The sequence below is a fragment of the Corella eumyota genome, chromosome 7 (genome assembly GCF_963082875.1).
Source record: "Corella eumyota chromosome 7, kaCorEumy4.1, whole genome shotgun sequence".
Taxonomy (NCBI): Eukaryota; Metazoa; Chordata; class Ascidiacea; order Phlebobranchia; family Corellidae; genus Corella; species Corella eumyota.
The window spans coordinates 9,266,084-9,278,818 of record NC_137496.1 but is presented as its reverse complement, the minus strand read 5'-3'; the positions used below and the strand labels follow the sequence as shown (position 1 = coordinate 9,278,818).

Genomic DNA, 12,735 nt, shown 5'->3' with positions numbered 1-12,735 from the left:
TTCCTTATAAAATATCAAAAATAAATTGGAGCGACATGATAGGTAAGTTGTCAAAACCCCCGATTTGTGACGTCACTTATATAGCGTATATTACGAAAATACAAAGTTTACACCTGTATTTGACCACTTTCTAATATTTTGTTTACTTTTTGAAGGTATGTCGTGGTTGGGTGCGTTGTTCCTTACAAAATATCAAAAATAAATTGGAGCGACATGATAGGTAAGTTGTCAAAACTCCCGATTTGTGACGTCACTTATATAGCGTATATTACGAAAATACAAAGTTTACACCTGTATTTGACTACTTTCTAATATTTTGTTCACTTTTTTGAAGATATGTCGTGGTTGGGTACGTTGTCCTCCACCAAATATAAAAAAAGAATTGGAGCGAGATGATAGGTAAGTTGTCAAAACCCCCGATTTGTGACGTCACTTATATAGCGTATATTACGAAAATAAAAAGTTTACACCTGTATTTGACCACTTTCTAATATTTTGTTCACTTTTTTGAAGGTATGTCGTGGTTAGGTGCGTTGTTCTATACAAAATATCAAAAATAAATTGAAGCGACATGATAGGTAAGTTGTCAAAACCCCCGATTTGTGACGTCACTTATATGGCGTATATTACGAAAATACCAAGTTTACACCTGTATTTAACCACTTTCTAATATTTTGTTCACTTTTTTGAAGATATGTCGTGGTTGGGTACGTTGTTCTTTACAAAATATCAAAAATAAATTGGAGCGACATGATAGGTAAGTTGTCAAAACCCCCGATCTGTGACGTCAGTAATAACACGTATTTCAGTTCAGTACAAAAGTTTACTCCTGCTTTTAACAATTTTTTAATGTTTTGTTTAATTTTATTTTAATTTTAAAGTGTTAAGAACTTTGCCAACTTATTCTATGTTAGGTTTGGTTTTAATTTGTTCTCTTTAAAGGGACCCCGTTATTTTTTGTATTGTACGATTATAAAATATTTGGAATCACTATTTTTTATAATTATCCGCCCAAGCAAAATTCTCTGCTGCTCTCTGGCAGAAAGGTAGTGGTTCGAGTTGCCTGTGGGAGTTTGGGATATCATAGAAACCATAACTGCCCGGTGATTATGTTGCTGATTAAGTGCTGGCTTAGCAGGAGTTTATAGCGTCTTACTTAAGGGCGTCACAGCATGAGGGCAGTGGGGATTGAATTGAACCCACAACCTTATGTGTGATGAAGCAAGTGTTCTTGCCCACTACACTACGCTGCCGGTAAATTAATATACAGCATTAGAAGAAACATTAGTAAAATAAATAAAATTAATTTATGACTGTGCTATAAATTTGGCGTTTTTTTTATTAAAGGTTACCTTTTTTAATTTTTTTTTTTAATTAAAAAAAAAGATATTTTGAGGACAAACTAATACACGCACGAATAAGTTGGTGATTCCCCAGATATATTTTTCTAAAGTCGTGTACTAAGATAAAGATGGCGACCAAATATAAGTAAGTTTTTCTTAATTTTTAAGAAATAAAAACAAATAAAAGGAAGTACTATACTGTTTTTTGTGTTTTTCACTATTTATTAGGTATTTTTATGTTTATTTGTTTGGTATTTGGCTTACTTATGTTATTTTTTTATTTTCGATGTAAAAAGGAAGGCCGACTTCACGGCCTCAACACTTGCTACACCACCATGAGGTCGTGGGTTCAATCCACACCGCTTTCATGCTGTAGCTCCTTTGAGTAAGGTGCTATAATTAATATGAACTCAGAACTCCTGTTAAGCTAGCACTTATTCATTAGCATAATTTTTGGGCAAATATAATCTATAATATCCCAAACTGCCACAGGCAACTCGAGACTTAGTCGAAGTAACTGATGTTACTCTTTGTTTGGTTGAGCATTCAACCTTTCCACATCTAGGATAAAGATATATACAAAAAAAAAACGATTAAACCCGATAAATGACAATAATAAAAGTATTTATCCCAATATTACCAAAGACTTATTTTAACAAATGCACAATATAACAAAAGTTAAGAGGTCCACTAATGATTTTTAAAGTTAAATGTAAAAGAAAAATTTAAATACATTAAATAACGATATATGCATATTAACTGTTTGGTGCCATCTTTGCTTGAAAGCGCTGCAGCATATTAGCAGCGAGAATTAAACCTAGAATCTCATGTTGTGACCCTAATCTTCTAACCACCAAACCGTGGTACTAATTAGTTACAAAGAACTATGTTTAACTTTTAATTTTTTGTTTCAGTCCTTTACGAATACCTCTTGGTTCTTACCTGCCTTCGAGAAAACCTTACACCCACAAAATTCCTAGAAAGGCTCTGCTATGGGATCCTGCTGTTAAATTTCCAATTTACAACAGGTTTTTTAAAACAAAATTTTTGGGTTACTTTATAACTGTATTAATATACAAGGAGTAACTGACACCGTTGAATTTAAATTATTATAATTTAAATTGTAGAATTGTGGTGTAGTGATTAGATCTGTTTTTTAAATCATAGGGTCATTAATTTAATTCCCATTGCTTTTACATCAGGGTGCTTTTAGTAAGACGGTATAAACTTTTGCTGAGCTTAAAAAACTAAGCAGTTTAATTATAAGGCATTTGTAAAAAAAATAATATTTAAAACTACTAGAATCAACTCGAGACTGGGTCGAAGTAACAAATGTTACTCTATGTTCATTATTTGCGCCCTTGAGTAAGGTGCTATAAATGTTATGAGCTCCTTCTGAGCCAGCACTTAATCAGCAGTAGTATACAACAGATAATTTTTTAAGTAATTATAGTTAACTTATTTAGTTGATTTTAATTGTCATAATGTATTTGCAACTCTTAACTGATATTTTTCCGTGATAATTTACCTGTGCATTTTGTTGGTTTATAAATAAGACAAGCTTTTTTTTAAAAAGATATCATTTTAAAACTGGAAGCTTGGTGTAGTGGTAAGAGCACTTGCTACACCACCATGAGGCATGATGTCGTGGGTTTTAAACCCACTGCTCTCATGCTATAGCGCCCTTGAGTAAGGCGCTATAAGCGGTATAAACTAAGTCAGCACTTAATCAGCAGCATAATTACTGAGCTATTATAATCTATTCAATATCCCAAACTGCCAAAGGCAACTCGAGACATGGTCGGAGTAACAGTTGTTACTCTATGTTTAGATCGTGCATTCGACCTAACCACATCATGGATAAAAATATATACAAAAAAAAGACAAAGTAAATTCAAGACTGGGTCGGGGTAACAAATGTTTCTTTATGTAAAGAGCGTGAAATTAACCTTTCTGCATTAAGAAAATAAAAACCTACAAACATAAAAATACATAATTTAATTTAACTTTTTATTAATTTAGACTGCCAAAGCATTGGAGAGAGGTTTATGAAGAAAAAATTCCTCTAGTACATCAGGATGTTGCCGTGGGTACAAAGCGTCCCCAACACAGAGGTTTATGGAACGATAACTTTAAAGACCCAAGACGTGTTTTTACTTCTCCAATTCAAGTAACTTACACCCAGGAGTGTAGGAAGGGGCTGTGGGGAGGTGAGGGTGAAATTAGGGGTCTGAAGTACGGACAGGGGAATAAGGTAATTAATTTTTGGTGTTATTAAATTTTTTTTTTAATTTAAGTATTTAAGAATAAATTTGTGGATGTTAAAAACGGTTTTGATTTAATTTCACAGGCAGCGTGTTGTAGTGGTAAGAACACTTGCTACACCACATAAGGCCATGGGTTTAAACCCCACTGCTTTCATGTTGTAGCGCCCTTGTGTTATAAATGGTATTAACTCCAGCCGAGCCAACACTTAATCAGCAGCTTAATTATGAGACAATTACAATCTATAATATTTCAAACTGCCACAGGAACTCGAGACTGGGTTGGAGTAACTGGTGTTACTATATGTTTGGGTCGCGCATTTGACCTTCCCACATCGAAGATAAAGATATATACAAAAAACTTTGAACTTTGATTGAAAATTCGATTTCTACAAAAAAATTTTGATTTTTATATTCCCATTTCAACTTACAGATGAACTCAAGAAATCCTAAAGTGTGGAGACCATTACTAAAACACGATTACCCAGTTTATAGTGAAATTTTGGATCAAACTTTTCATATTGTAGTCACTCGTAGAGCACTTGACCTAATTGATGATGCATATGGTCTGGATTTTTATATTTTACAAGTAAGAGCTTGTTGTCATTATATCATACCCAATAGAACATAAGACTTTTAATTTTACTACGCTTTAAAGTAAGGCGCTTTAAGCGGTATTAACTCCTGCTGAGCCAGAACTTAATCAGCAGCAGAACTTAATCAGCAACTTAATTATCCGGCAATTATAATCTGTACAAAATTCCAAACTGCTAAAGGCAACTTGAGACAGAATAATTATCAAGCAATTATATCAATATTATCCCAAACTGTCAATCTTAACTTAAGACTTGGTCTGAGTAACTGTTGTTACTCTATGTTTTGGTTGCGCATTTATCCTTTTCACATCGAGGATAAAGATCTATATACAAGAAAAAAGTTATTAGGCAAATATAAACAATAATATCTTGAACTGCCAAAGCCAACTTAACACTGGGTCAGGGTAGCAAAAATTACTTTATGTTTAGAATATGATCTTGCCACATCTAGGATAAAGATATGTAGAAAAAAGTTTGACAAAAATGATCACTATTAGATCATTACAAAAAGCTTAAAAAAAGCATTAAAAAAACATTTTTTGTATATATCTTTATCCTCGATGTTGAAAGGTCGAATGTGCGACCTAAACATAGAGTAACATCAGTTGCTTTGACTCAGTCTTGAGTTACCTTTAGCAGTTTGAATTATTATGTGGATTATATTTGCCCGATAACTATGCTGCTGATTAAGCGCTGGCTCAGCAGGGGTTTATACTGTTTATAGTACCTTACTCAAGGGCGCTACAGCATGAGAGCAGTGAGGATTGTACATACTACCTCATGTGGTGTAGCAAGTGTTCTTACCACTACACCACACTGCTGTTTTTTTTGATTTAATTTTTGATATTATTTTACAGACATCATGGAAAGTATTATTAGATTTCGGTTCTCAATTAAAACGTGATATGCTGTACGCACTTGATGACAAAGACAACAAAATGTATCCAGATGATCCAGAAACCAGAGACAGGATCTACGACAAATATAAAAGTTACATAATAGACCCTAATCAAATTCCATGGATTGGGTTGGGTTTAAAAGAGGCCATGAAAAAGCAATGGGAATTAGAAAAGAAAAATGGCACACATGTAAATTTTATTCATAATTATTTATTACAGCCTAAACATAAAGTAACATTTGTTACCCCGACATAGTCTCCAATTGACTTGAAAGTTTGGAATATCATTGATATAATTGCTTGATAATTAATCTGCTGTTTGATTTTTGACTTGGTAGAAGTTTATACAGTTTGTAGCACTTTACTTAAGGACGCTAAAGTATGAAGCAGTGGGAATCCAACCCAGGACCTCATGTAGTAAAGCCAAGTGATTTAACGAACCGGCAGGGTGGTGTAGTGGTAAGGACACTTGCTACACCACCACGAGGTCGTGGGTTCAATTCCCACTGCTCTCATGCAGCAGCGCCCTTGAGTAAGGCGCTATAAACGGTACGAACACCTGCTGAGCCACCACTTAATTAGCGGCATAATTACTGGGCAATTATAATCTATAGTATCCCAAACTGCTGAAGGCAACTTGAGACTAGGTCGGAGTAACAGTTGTTACTCTATGTTTAAGTCGATCATTCGACTTTCCTACATCAAGGATAAAGATATATACAAAAAAACACTGTTATTTCAAATATGTTTTAGGAACCAACCCCTTTACTTGAGATATACACACAGCGTTTAAAAGAACAATTACGACAAGAAAATGAACCTATACCTACAACTGCAGCTAATATATTTAATAAAGAAAGCAAAGAAATATCAACATAACCAATAAAACATTTAAGACTACACTTTTGATTTTTCTTTTTTGGAAAGTTATTTACTTTAAATAAAAAAAAAACAATATTTATAAAATACTTTAAGTGTCGTTTGTGACTCTGACCCAGTCTTAAGTTTATTTTGTAATTTTTTGTCTTAGATTTATTAAGAAATTTGACCTATAAATAACCTGTTAATTGTAAATAAATTTTCACTTGACAAAAGCTAGTAAATGTAGGTTGCTACGACATGGAAGCAATGTGGTTTAAACCCAAGGCCTTTACAAGTAAGTCCATTGTTCTAACCTTAGATAACCTAAATTTTTTTACCTTCATCTGTGGATTAAAACGCACGTTATTTTCAACATGCATTTCCGTAGCCTACGTGACAGCCTAGAATTTTAACCAAGGTAATACTAACCTGAGAGACATCTTGTCATCTTATATCAAATTCTTGAAACTTCCTTGCGCGCATTTTTGTGAATCCAAATCGACATTTCCTTTTTTGTTTTATCAGAGCGACTTCCCATAGGAAATAGAAAAAAAAAACATTAAAATTTTCACATAGTTAGTTTTGATTATTTTTCAGTTTAGATTAGGTTTTTATTTTCTTTAAAAATAATTGTTTTTAAAGCCTTGTTTAAAGAGTTCTTTGAATATTATCGAAAATGAAGATATTTTGTATTTGGAACATATTGTTGTTGATGTTAATTAAAAATGGTTAGTACTTATAGAAAATATAACAATCTTAATTTTTAAAATGCTTCATAGTACTGACATAACATTTTACTTCTAGTTGAAGGCCAGTTTGTAAAAGTTGTTATGGAAAATATCGTTTCCCGTTCATCTGAAATGATTGCTCAAATCCCTAACTATTATTCCTATAATTACTCTGCAGGAGTAGTTAGCAGTGATAGTATAATGGATGGAGGGCACGACATGTTTGATAATGGCAATATCGTAAGTCTTTTAGAATGAAATTTTAGTTAAATATAGAAAACTTGTCTATAAGTCGTAGCATATTTTGCCTTCACACCGTAGCGAAAAAAAAAACGATGTACCGATTAATTTTTTTTTGTATATATCTTTATCCTCGATGTGGGAAAGTCGAATGCGCCACTTGAACATAGAGTAACAACTGTTACTCCGAACCAGTCTCGAGTTACCTTTTAGCAGTTTGGAATATAATAGATTATAATTCCCCGGTAATTATGCTGCTGATTAAGTGCTGGTTCAGCAGGAGTTCATACCGTTTATAGCGCCTTACTCAAGGGCGCTACAGTATGAGATCAGTGGGGATTAAACCCACGACTAAACCCACAAATTATAGGTATATATCACTACTAATGAGATGAATCTTATTTAAAAAGCCAAAACAATTCAAGACTGGGTTATTAAAACGAAAATAATCTTAAATTTAGATTGTCACTTTGGGGACAAACGGAAATTTTTAAAATATAAATAGTTGTGTAATAAGAAAAAGAGCGGCAAATAATAGCGCCATATTTTTAGGTTGTGTGTTTTAAAATTACTTACACGTTGTAGGAAACTTTTATATTATTGCTTTTAGGTCCAAATTACAGAAGTTAATTTTAAGACCAAATTAAACGTCACCTACGGAAAATATTACAGGTTAGTTTATACGTTTTTAAGCAGCTTAGATATGTAATAGTTAGAACTTTTGTGTTTTTTACGTAAGGTCTTTTGTTCACCATTGTTTTTATATATATATATTTTTTTGTATATATCTTTATCCCGATGTGGGGAAGTTGAACGCGCGACTTAAACATTAAGTATTTTTACTCGAACATCAGTTAAGTAACATCAGTTACTCTGACGCAGTCTCGAGCTGCCTCTGGCAGTTTGGGATATTATAGATTATAATTGCCCGATAATTATACTGCTGGTTAATTGGTGGCTCAGCAGGACTTCATACTGTTTTTAGCGCCTTACTCAAGGGCGCTACAGTATGAGATCGGTGGGGATTGAACTCACGACCCCATGTGTGGTGTGGCAAGTGTTCTTACCAAAAAAAAATGGGGTTATCTTGTGAGCTTTGTTAACAGTGTTTTTTATTAGTTATCCCACCCATGAGTTTATATCAAATGCTTCACAACCTTTTCATGCATTGACATTTGTTTATGGAGAAGATGGAATCAACAACAGATCATATTCCTTAAATGTAACAATTGTTTAAATTTTATATTAGTAATTTTTTTATATATATATTTATCCTCAATGCGGGTAAGCAACTTTATAACCAAAAAATAAATTCAGTAGTATTTGTTTACTTCTAAGCCAGACATAATTAGCAAATGTTGGTAATTGAGAAATTATAATTAATATTATTTAAAACTACTAAGGTTGGGTTCAGGCAACTAATGTTACTCTATGTTTTGAGTCGAAATTTGAATTTTCACATCAAGGATAAATATATGCCAACAATTTTTAGGTTATTGGTAATCTTGGTTCTGATGGCAAAGGAAAGTTATATCGATCTAATGGAAGTTTCACGAAAAACAATTTTTCACTCTCCTATTCAGTCTTTCAAATAACAGATAAAACAGATGCTACAATTTGTGAGGTGTTCTATAAAGTTACTAACCAATACGTAAGAAAAACATATTTTTCAATGTCAAATAATTGTTTTGTGTTATAGCCCTTTTTTAATGTGATTTGTATATATATATATTTTATTTGTATTTTATAATTTAAAATTTGCAGGCGACAAAGTGTTGTAATTAAAACACTTGGCCTTACAACTTGAGTTTATGGGTTTAATCCCCGCTGCTCCCATGCTGTATCGCTCTTGAGTTCGGCGCTATAAGCGGTATGACAACCTGCTAAGATCAAAACCTATCAAAAGATTAGTTATCTGCCAATATATTTAATATTATCTCAAACTGGCAAATCCAAACTGAGACCGGATGGGGGTAACAAATGTTACCCTCTGTTTGGGTTATGAAGTCAGGCTTCATCTTATTAAGGATAAAGATATATAAAAATGAATATTTTTACTGTTAGTTGTGGCAATCATCAGCAACTGACTTTCAGTTTGATGTTCGTGACATGTCTCTAGATTCAACCGACAACATCATGGTTTTGAAGGGAGAAAATATTAAAGGAAATTTGCTGGGCTATACTCTGCTGTCAAAGTTAGTAACACTTCTGGTCTTTTATTTTTCTGAATTTAGAGATTAAGTCATGTTGTAACAAGGTGGGGTTAAACGCAGGGCCTTAAATCAGGTTGTGGTAATGTTATTTTTTTTCTATGTAATATAGATTTGTAAACCAAAATCTACAGAGTGGTGAAGTGGTTTAAACTATTTATGGCATGTTTTTAGTAATTAAATTCAACAATGCGATGGGAAAAAATGACAAAATCAATTTAATGATTTAAAACATGCCAAAAGTAATAATGTTTATACAAAGATTTTATAGTACATTATGGCATGGTCATCAAATTATGTATTTTATATCTTTTTGTTACTTTTATTAATAAAACCTTAAAAAGCACTTGGCTTCACTACATGAAGTCCTGGGTTTAATTTTCAATGCTTTTATGCTATGCTGTCCTGAAGTAAGACACTGAAAACGACATGAACTCCTGCTGACTCAAAAATCAATCAGCTATTTAAATATTAGTCAATTATAATCGATATTATTTCAAACTGTCAAAGATAACTCAAAACCAGGTTAAGGTAACAAATAAAACCTGTCAGGCCGTGAAGTTGACCTTTCTACATCGAGAATAAATGAATACTAAAAAAAAACTGGCAGTTAAAAATTAATTAAAAAAGTATTTTTTTAAAGATATTTACGAAGTAAAAAGTCTTCTTTAAGACGGATTTCAAAGAAAGAAATTGAAGGAGTTCTTCGGATAATTCTGCATCAAATTTCTTTAGGTAAATTTTTTTAAAGTTGCATGACTAAAATTCAAAACTTGTGCTGCTATTTTGGAATTAAATCTTATCAGTTTTTTTTTAGTATATATCTTTATCCTCGATGTGGAAGTCGAATACGCGACTTAAACATAGAGTAACATCAGTTACTCCGACCCAGTCTCGAGTTGCCTGTGGCAGTTTGGGATATTATAAATTATAAATGCCTGATAATTATGCTACTGATTTAGTGCTGGCTCAGCAGGAGTTCGTACCGTTTATAGCGCCTTACTCAAGGGTGCTACAGCATGAGATCAGTGGGGATTGAACCCACGACCTTATGGTGACGTTACAAGTGTTGTTAACACTACACCACGCTGCCGGTGTTATAGAACTTTGACACCACGCTGTTATAAAACTTTGCGCAACAAAAAGACAACATTGTACTTTATTGAAGTCTTAACATATTTTAGTAAGATTGTAATAATACAACTAATATCCGCCTAAGTAAGGAAAACTAATTACTAAAAAAAAAAAAAAAAAATTTTATAATTAAAAATGTTAAAGGCATGATTGGCAGGTCATGTTTTTTATGGTGAAGGCAACTGGGGCGTAGTGTCAAAAGTATTTTTTTATGTGGGTTGACTTTACAACCTAAACATAAAGTAACTTTTGCAGTTTGGGATTTTATTGATAATAATTACCTAAAACTTAATCTTTTAATTGGTTTTGAAATTCAGTAATTTACATTGTCTAAAGCATGTTACTCAAAATTTCTACAACATACAAGCATTGGGAATCTAACCCAGAACCTCTCAAAGTAAAGCCAAGTGCTTTAACTACTACACCATGTCGCCAGCATTACTTTATACTAAGGCCCTACATAAACACTAAATAAAAAAAATATGTATATTTTTATTTGTAGATATTGATGAGTGTTCAACTAATTCTCATCGTTGTTCATTAGTTGATTCAAATTGTGTAAATACTGTGGGAAGTTATACCTGTGTAAAAAAGGAAAGGGTTTTTAATAGTTCTGGTAAGTATTCTATTTGAATAAGGTAAGTTACCTGTTCTTGAAACGGAGTTTTTTTTTACCGGCAGCGTGGTATAGTGGTAAGAACACTTGCTACACCACATATGAGGTTGTGGGTTCAATCCCCACTGATCTCATGCTGTAGCGCCCTTGAGTAAGGCGCTATAAACGGTACGAACTCCTGCTGAGCCAGCAATTAATCAGCAGCATAATTACCGGGCAATTATAATCCATAATATCCCAAACTGCCACAGGCAACTCGAGACTGGGTCGGAGTAACTGATGTCACTCTATGTTTAAGTCGCGCATCCGACTTTTCCACATCGAGAATAAAGATACATACAAAAAAAAATGTGGTGAAGCCTAGTATCCATAGCCAAATTGGTTGCGATTTTATTTGTCATAATATGGTCACAACTCTCAACTTAAATTTGTTCATGACAATTTACTGCGCACCACAAATGGCAGTTTTATTTATTTTGTTAGCCTATAAATTCAATATACATGCATCTTTTTATATTATTTTCCAAGTTCCATTATCAATAAATTTAAATTAAGTCCGCTAGTGTGGTTAAGCGGTCATGGCAGCGGACTACGAGCCGAAAGGTTTCGGGTTCAAGCCGCACCATTGCCACACTATTCGCCTTTGAGCCCGGCGTTTACGGATAGCTCAAACACTTTACAATATCACACCCCTACCCAATAAAAAATATAAAAACCTATCACCTAAGGCAATATGGAAAAATATAAGAAAAAAAAATTAATTTAAATTAAACTATTTCAAAGCTGGCTAAAATTGTTGATGTTTTATTGTTGTTTAGATCCTTGTGGATTGGGTCCCTGTCAAAACAACGGAACTTGTTTTATAAATGGATCAACTTATTCCTGTAATTGTTTGGAGGGATATTATGATGATAACTGCACATCAGGTATGAATTATTAGGTTTCCGAGTATTTTTAAGATTTATCTTTGTTTTTAAAAAGGCCAGCTTTAATATTATGACATGAACACAGTAAGGATCGAACCCAGGTCCTTTTGGTGGTGATAGTTAAGGCCTGGTTTACTGTACTATACTGTCAGCCTTTTTTTTTGTCTGGTAACATAGTATAGGAGTTAAAACACAAGGAACACAGTAAGGATCGAACCCAGGTCCTTTTGTTGTGATAAGCAAGGTTGCGTTAATGTACCATATTATTAGCCATCTTTTTTGTCCGGCGGCATGGTATGGAAGTTAAAAAACTAGGTTGGGGTCCTGGGTTTGGTTTTCACTACATCCTTGCTGTAGTGTCCTTAAGAAAAGCACTATGAATATTACAAATTTTTGCTGACACATGAAAAAATTAATCAGCAAAATAATTATCGGGCAATGATAAACGATAATGTCCCAAACTTCCAAAGTCAGCTTAAGATTGGGTCAGGGTAACAAAAATGATTCTACGTTAAGGCCTTAAAGTCAACTTTTCCACATCGAGGATAAATAAAAACAAAATAAACTATTCCTAATGTAAGAGTAATTTTTTTTTTGATATTTCCAGAATTTTCTGTTGTTAAATACAATGGCTTAAACATAACATTCTACACGCCCTTAAATGGTGCTACTCATTACGAAGCTGAGAGAAAATGTGAAATTGAAAACAGCGAACTGTTGATCATCAAAAATTCTGAAATTCAAAAAATTGTAACAGACTACATGTCCAAATCAATTATTTCTGCGCATGATAACACATCTACAATTCGTCTAAGTTATTGGCTAGGAGGTGGTAATAGAAAAAAGAATGGTCCTTTAAAATGGTCAGATAATACAACAATACCAAAGTCGAACCAGCAAGGTTATTCAAACCATTTAG

General features: G+C 33.2%; 2 protein-coding genes across 2 annotated transcripts; both read left to right on the top strand.

The window, feature by feature from the left end:
* The first annotated feature begins 1,466 nt into the window (after nt 1–1,466).
* On the top strand, nt 1,467–6,179 carry LOC145759798 (large ribosomal subunit protein bL28m-like). The gene is made up of 6 exons (XM_082573650.1): nt 1,467–1,488; nt 2,258–2,371; nt 3,366–3,597; nt 4,041–4,196; nt 5,061–5,291; nt 5,855–6,179. The coding sequence occupies exons 1-6, from the start codon at nt 1,472–1,474 to the stop codon at nt 5,978–5,980; spliced, it is 876 nt and encodes a 291-aa protein (XP_082429776.1). The 5' UTR covers nt 1,467–1,471; the 3' UTR covers nt 5,981–6,179.
* A 389-nt stretch (nt 6,180–6,568) lies between these two features.
* On the top strand, nt 6,569–12,735 carry LOC145760301 (uncharacterized). Its single transcript, XM_082574169.1, has 11 exons — nt 6,569–6,690; nt 6,767–6,930; nt 7,541–7,602; nt 8,050–8,152; nt 8,423–8,581; nt 8,995–9,125; nt 9,784–9,875; nt 10,777–10,894; nt 11,674–11,816; nt 12,424–12,599; nt 12,685–12,735. The coding sequence occupies exons 1-11, from the start codon at nt 6,639–6,641 to the stop codon at nt 12,733–12,735; spliced, it is 1,251 nt and encodes a 416-aa protein (XP_082430295.1). The 5' UTR covers nt 6,569–6,638.

Bases quoted from the DNA above. Each gene is read 5' to 3' on its own strand.
- LOC145759798 (XM_082573650.1), top strand. The intron at 2,372-3,365 runs GTTTTTTAAAAC...TTATTAATTTAG, and splicing joins AAATTTCCAATTTACAACAG to ACTGCCAAAGCATTGGAGAG. The intron at 5,292-5,854 runs GTAAATTTTATT...AATATGTTTTAG, and splicing joins AAAAGAAAAATGGCACACAT to GAACCAACCCCTTTACTTGA.
- LOC145760301 (XM_082574169.1), top strand. From the start codon at position 6,639: ATGAAGATATTTTGTATTTGGAACATATTGTTGTTGATGTTAATTAAA. The intron at 6,931-7,540 runs GTAAGTCTTTTA...TATTGCTTTTAG, and splicing joins TGTTTGATAATGGCAATATC to GTCCAAATTACAGAAGTTAA. The intron at 8,582-8,994 runs GTAAGAAAAACA...TTTTACTGTTAG, and splicing joins ATAAAGTTACTAACCAATAC to TTGTGGCAATCATCAGCAAC.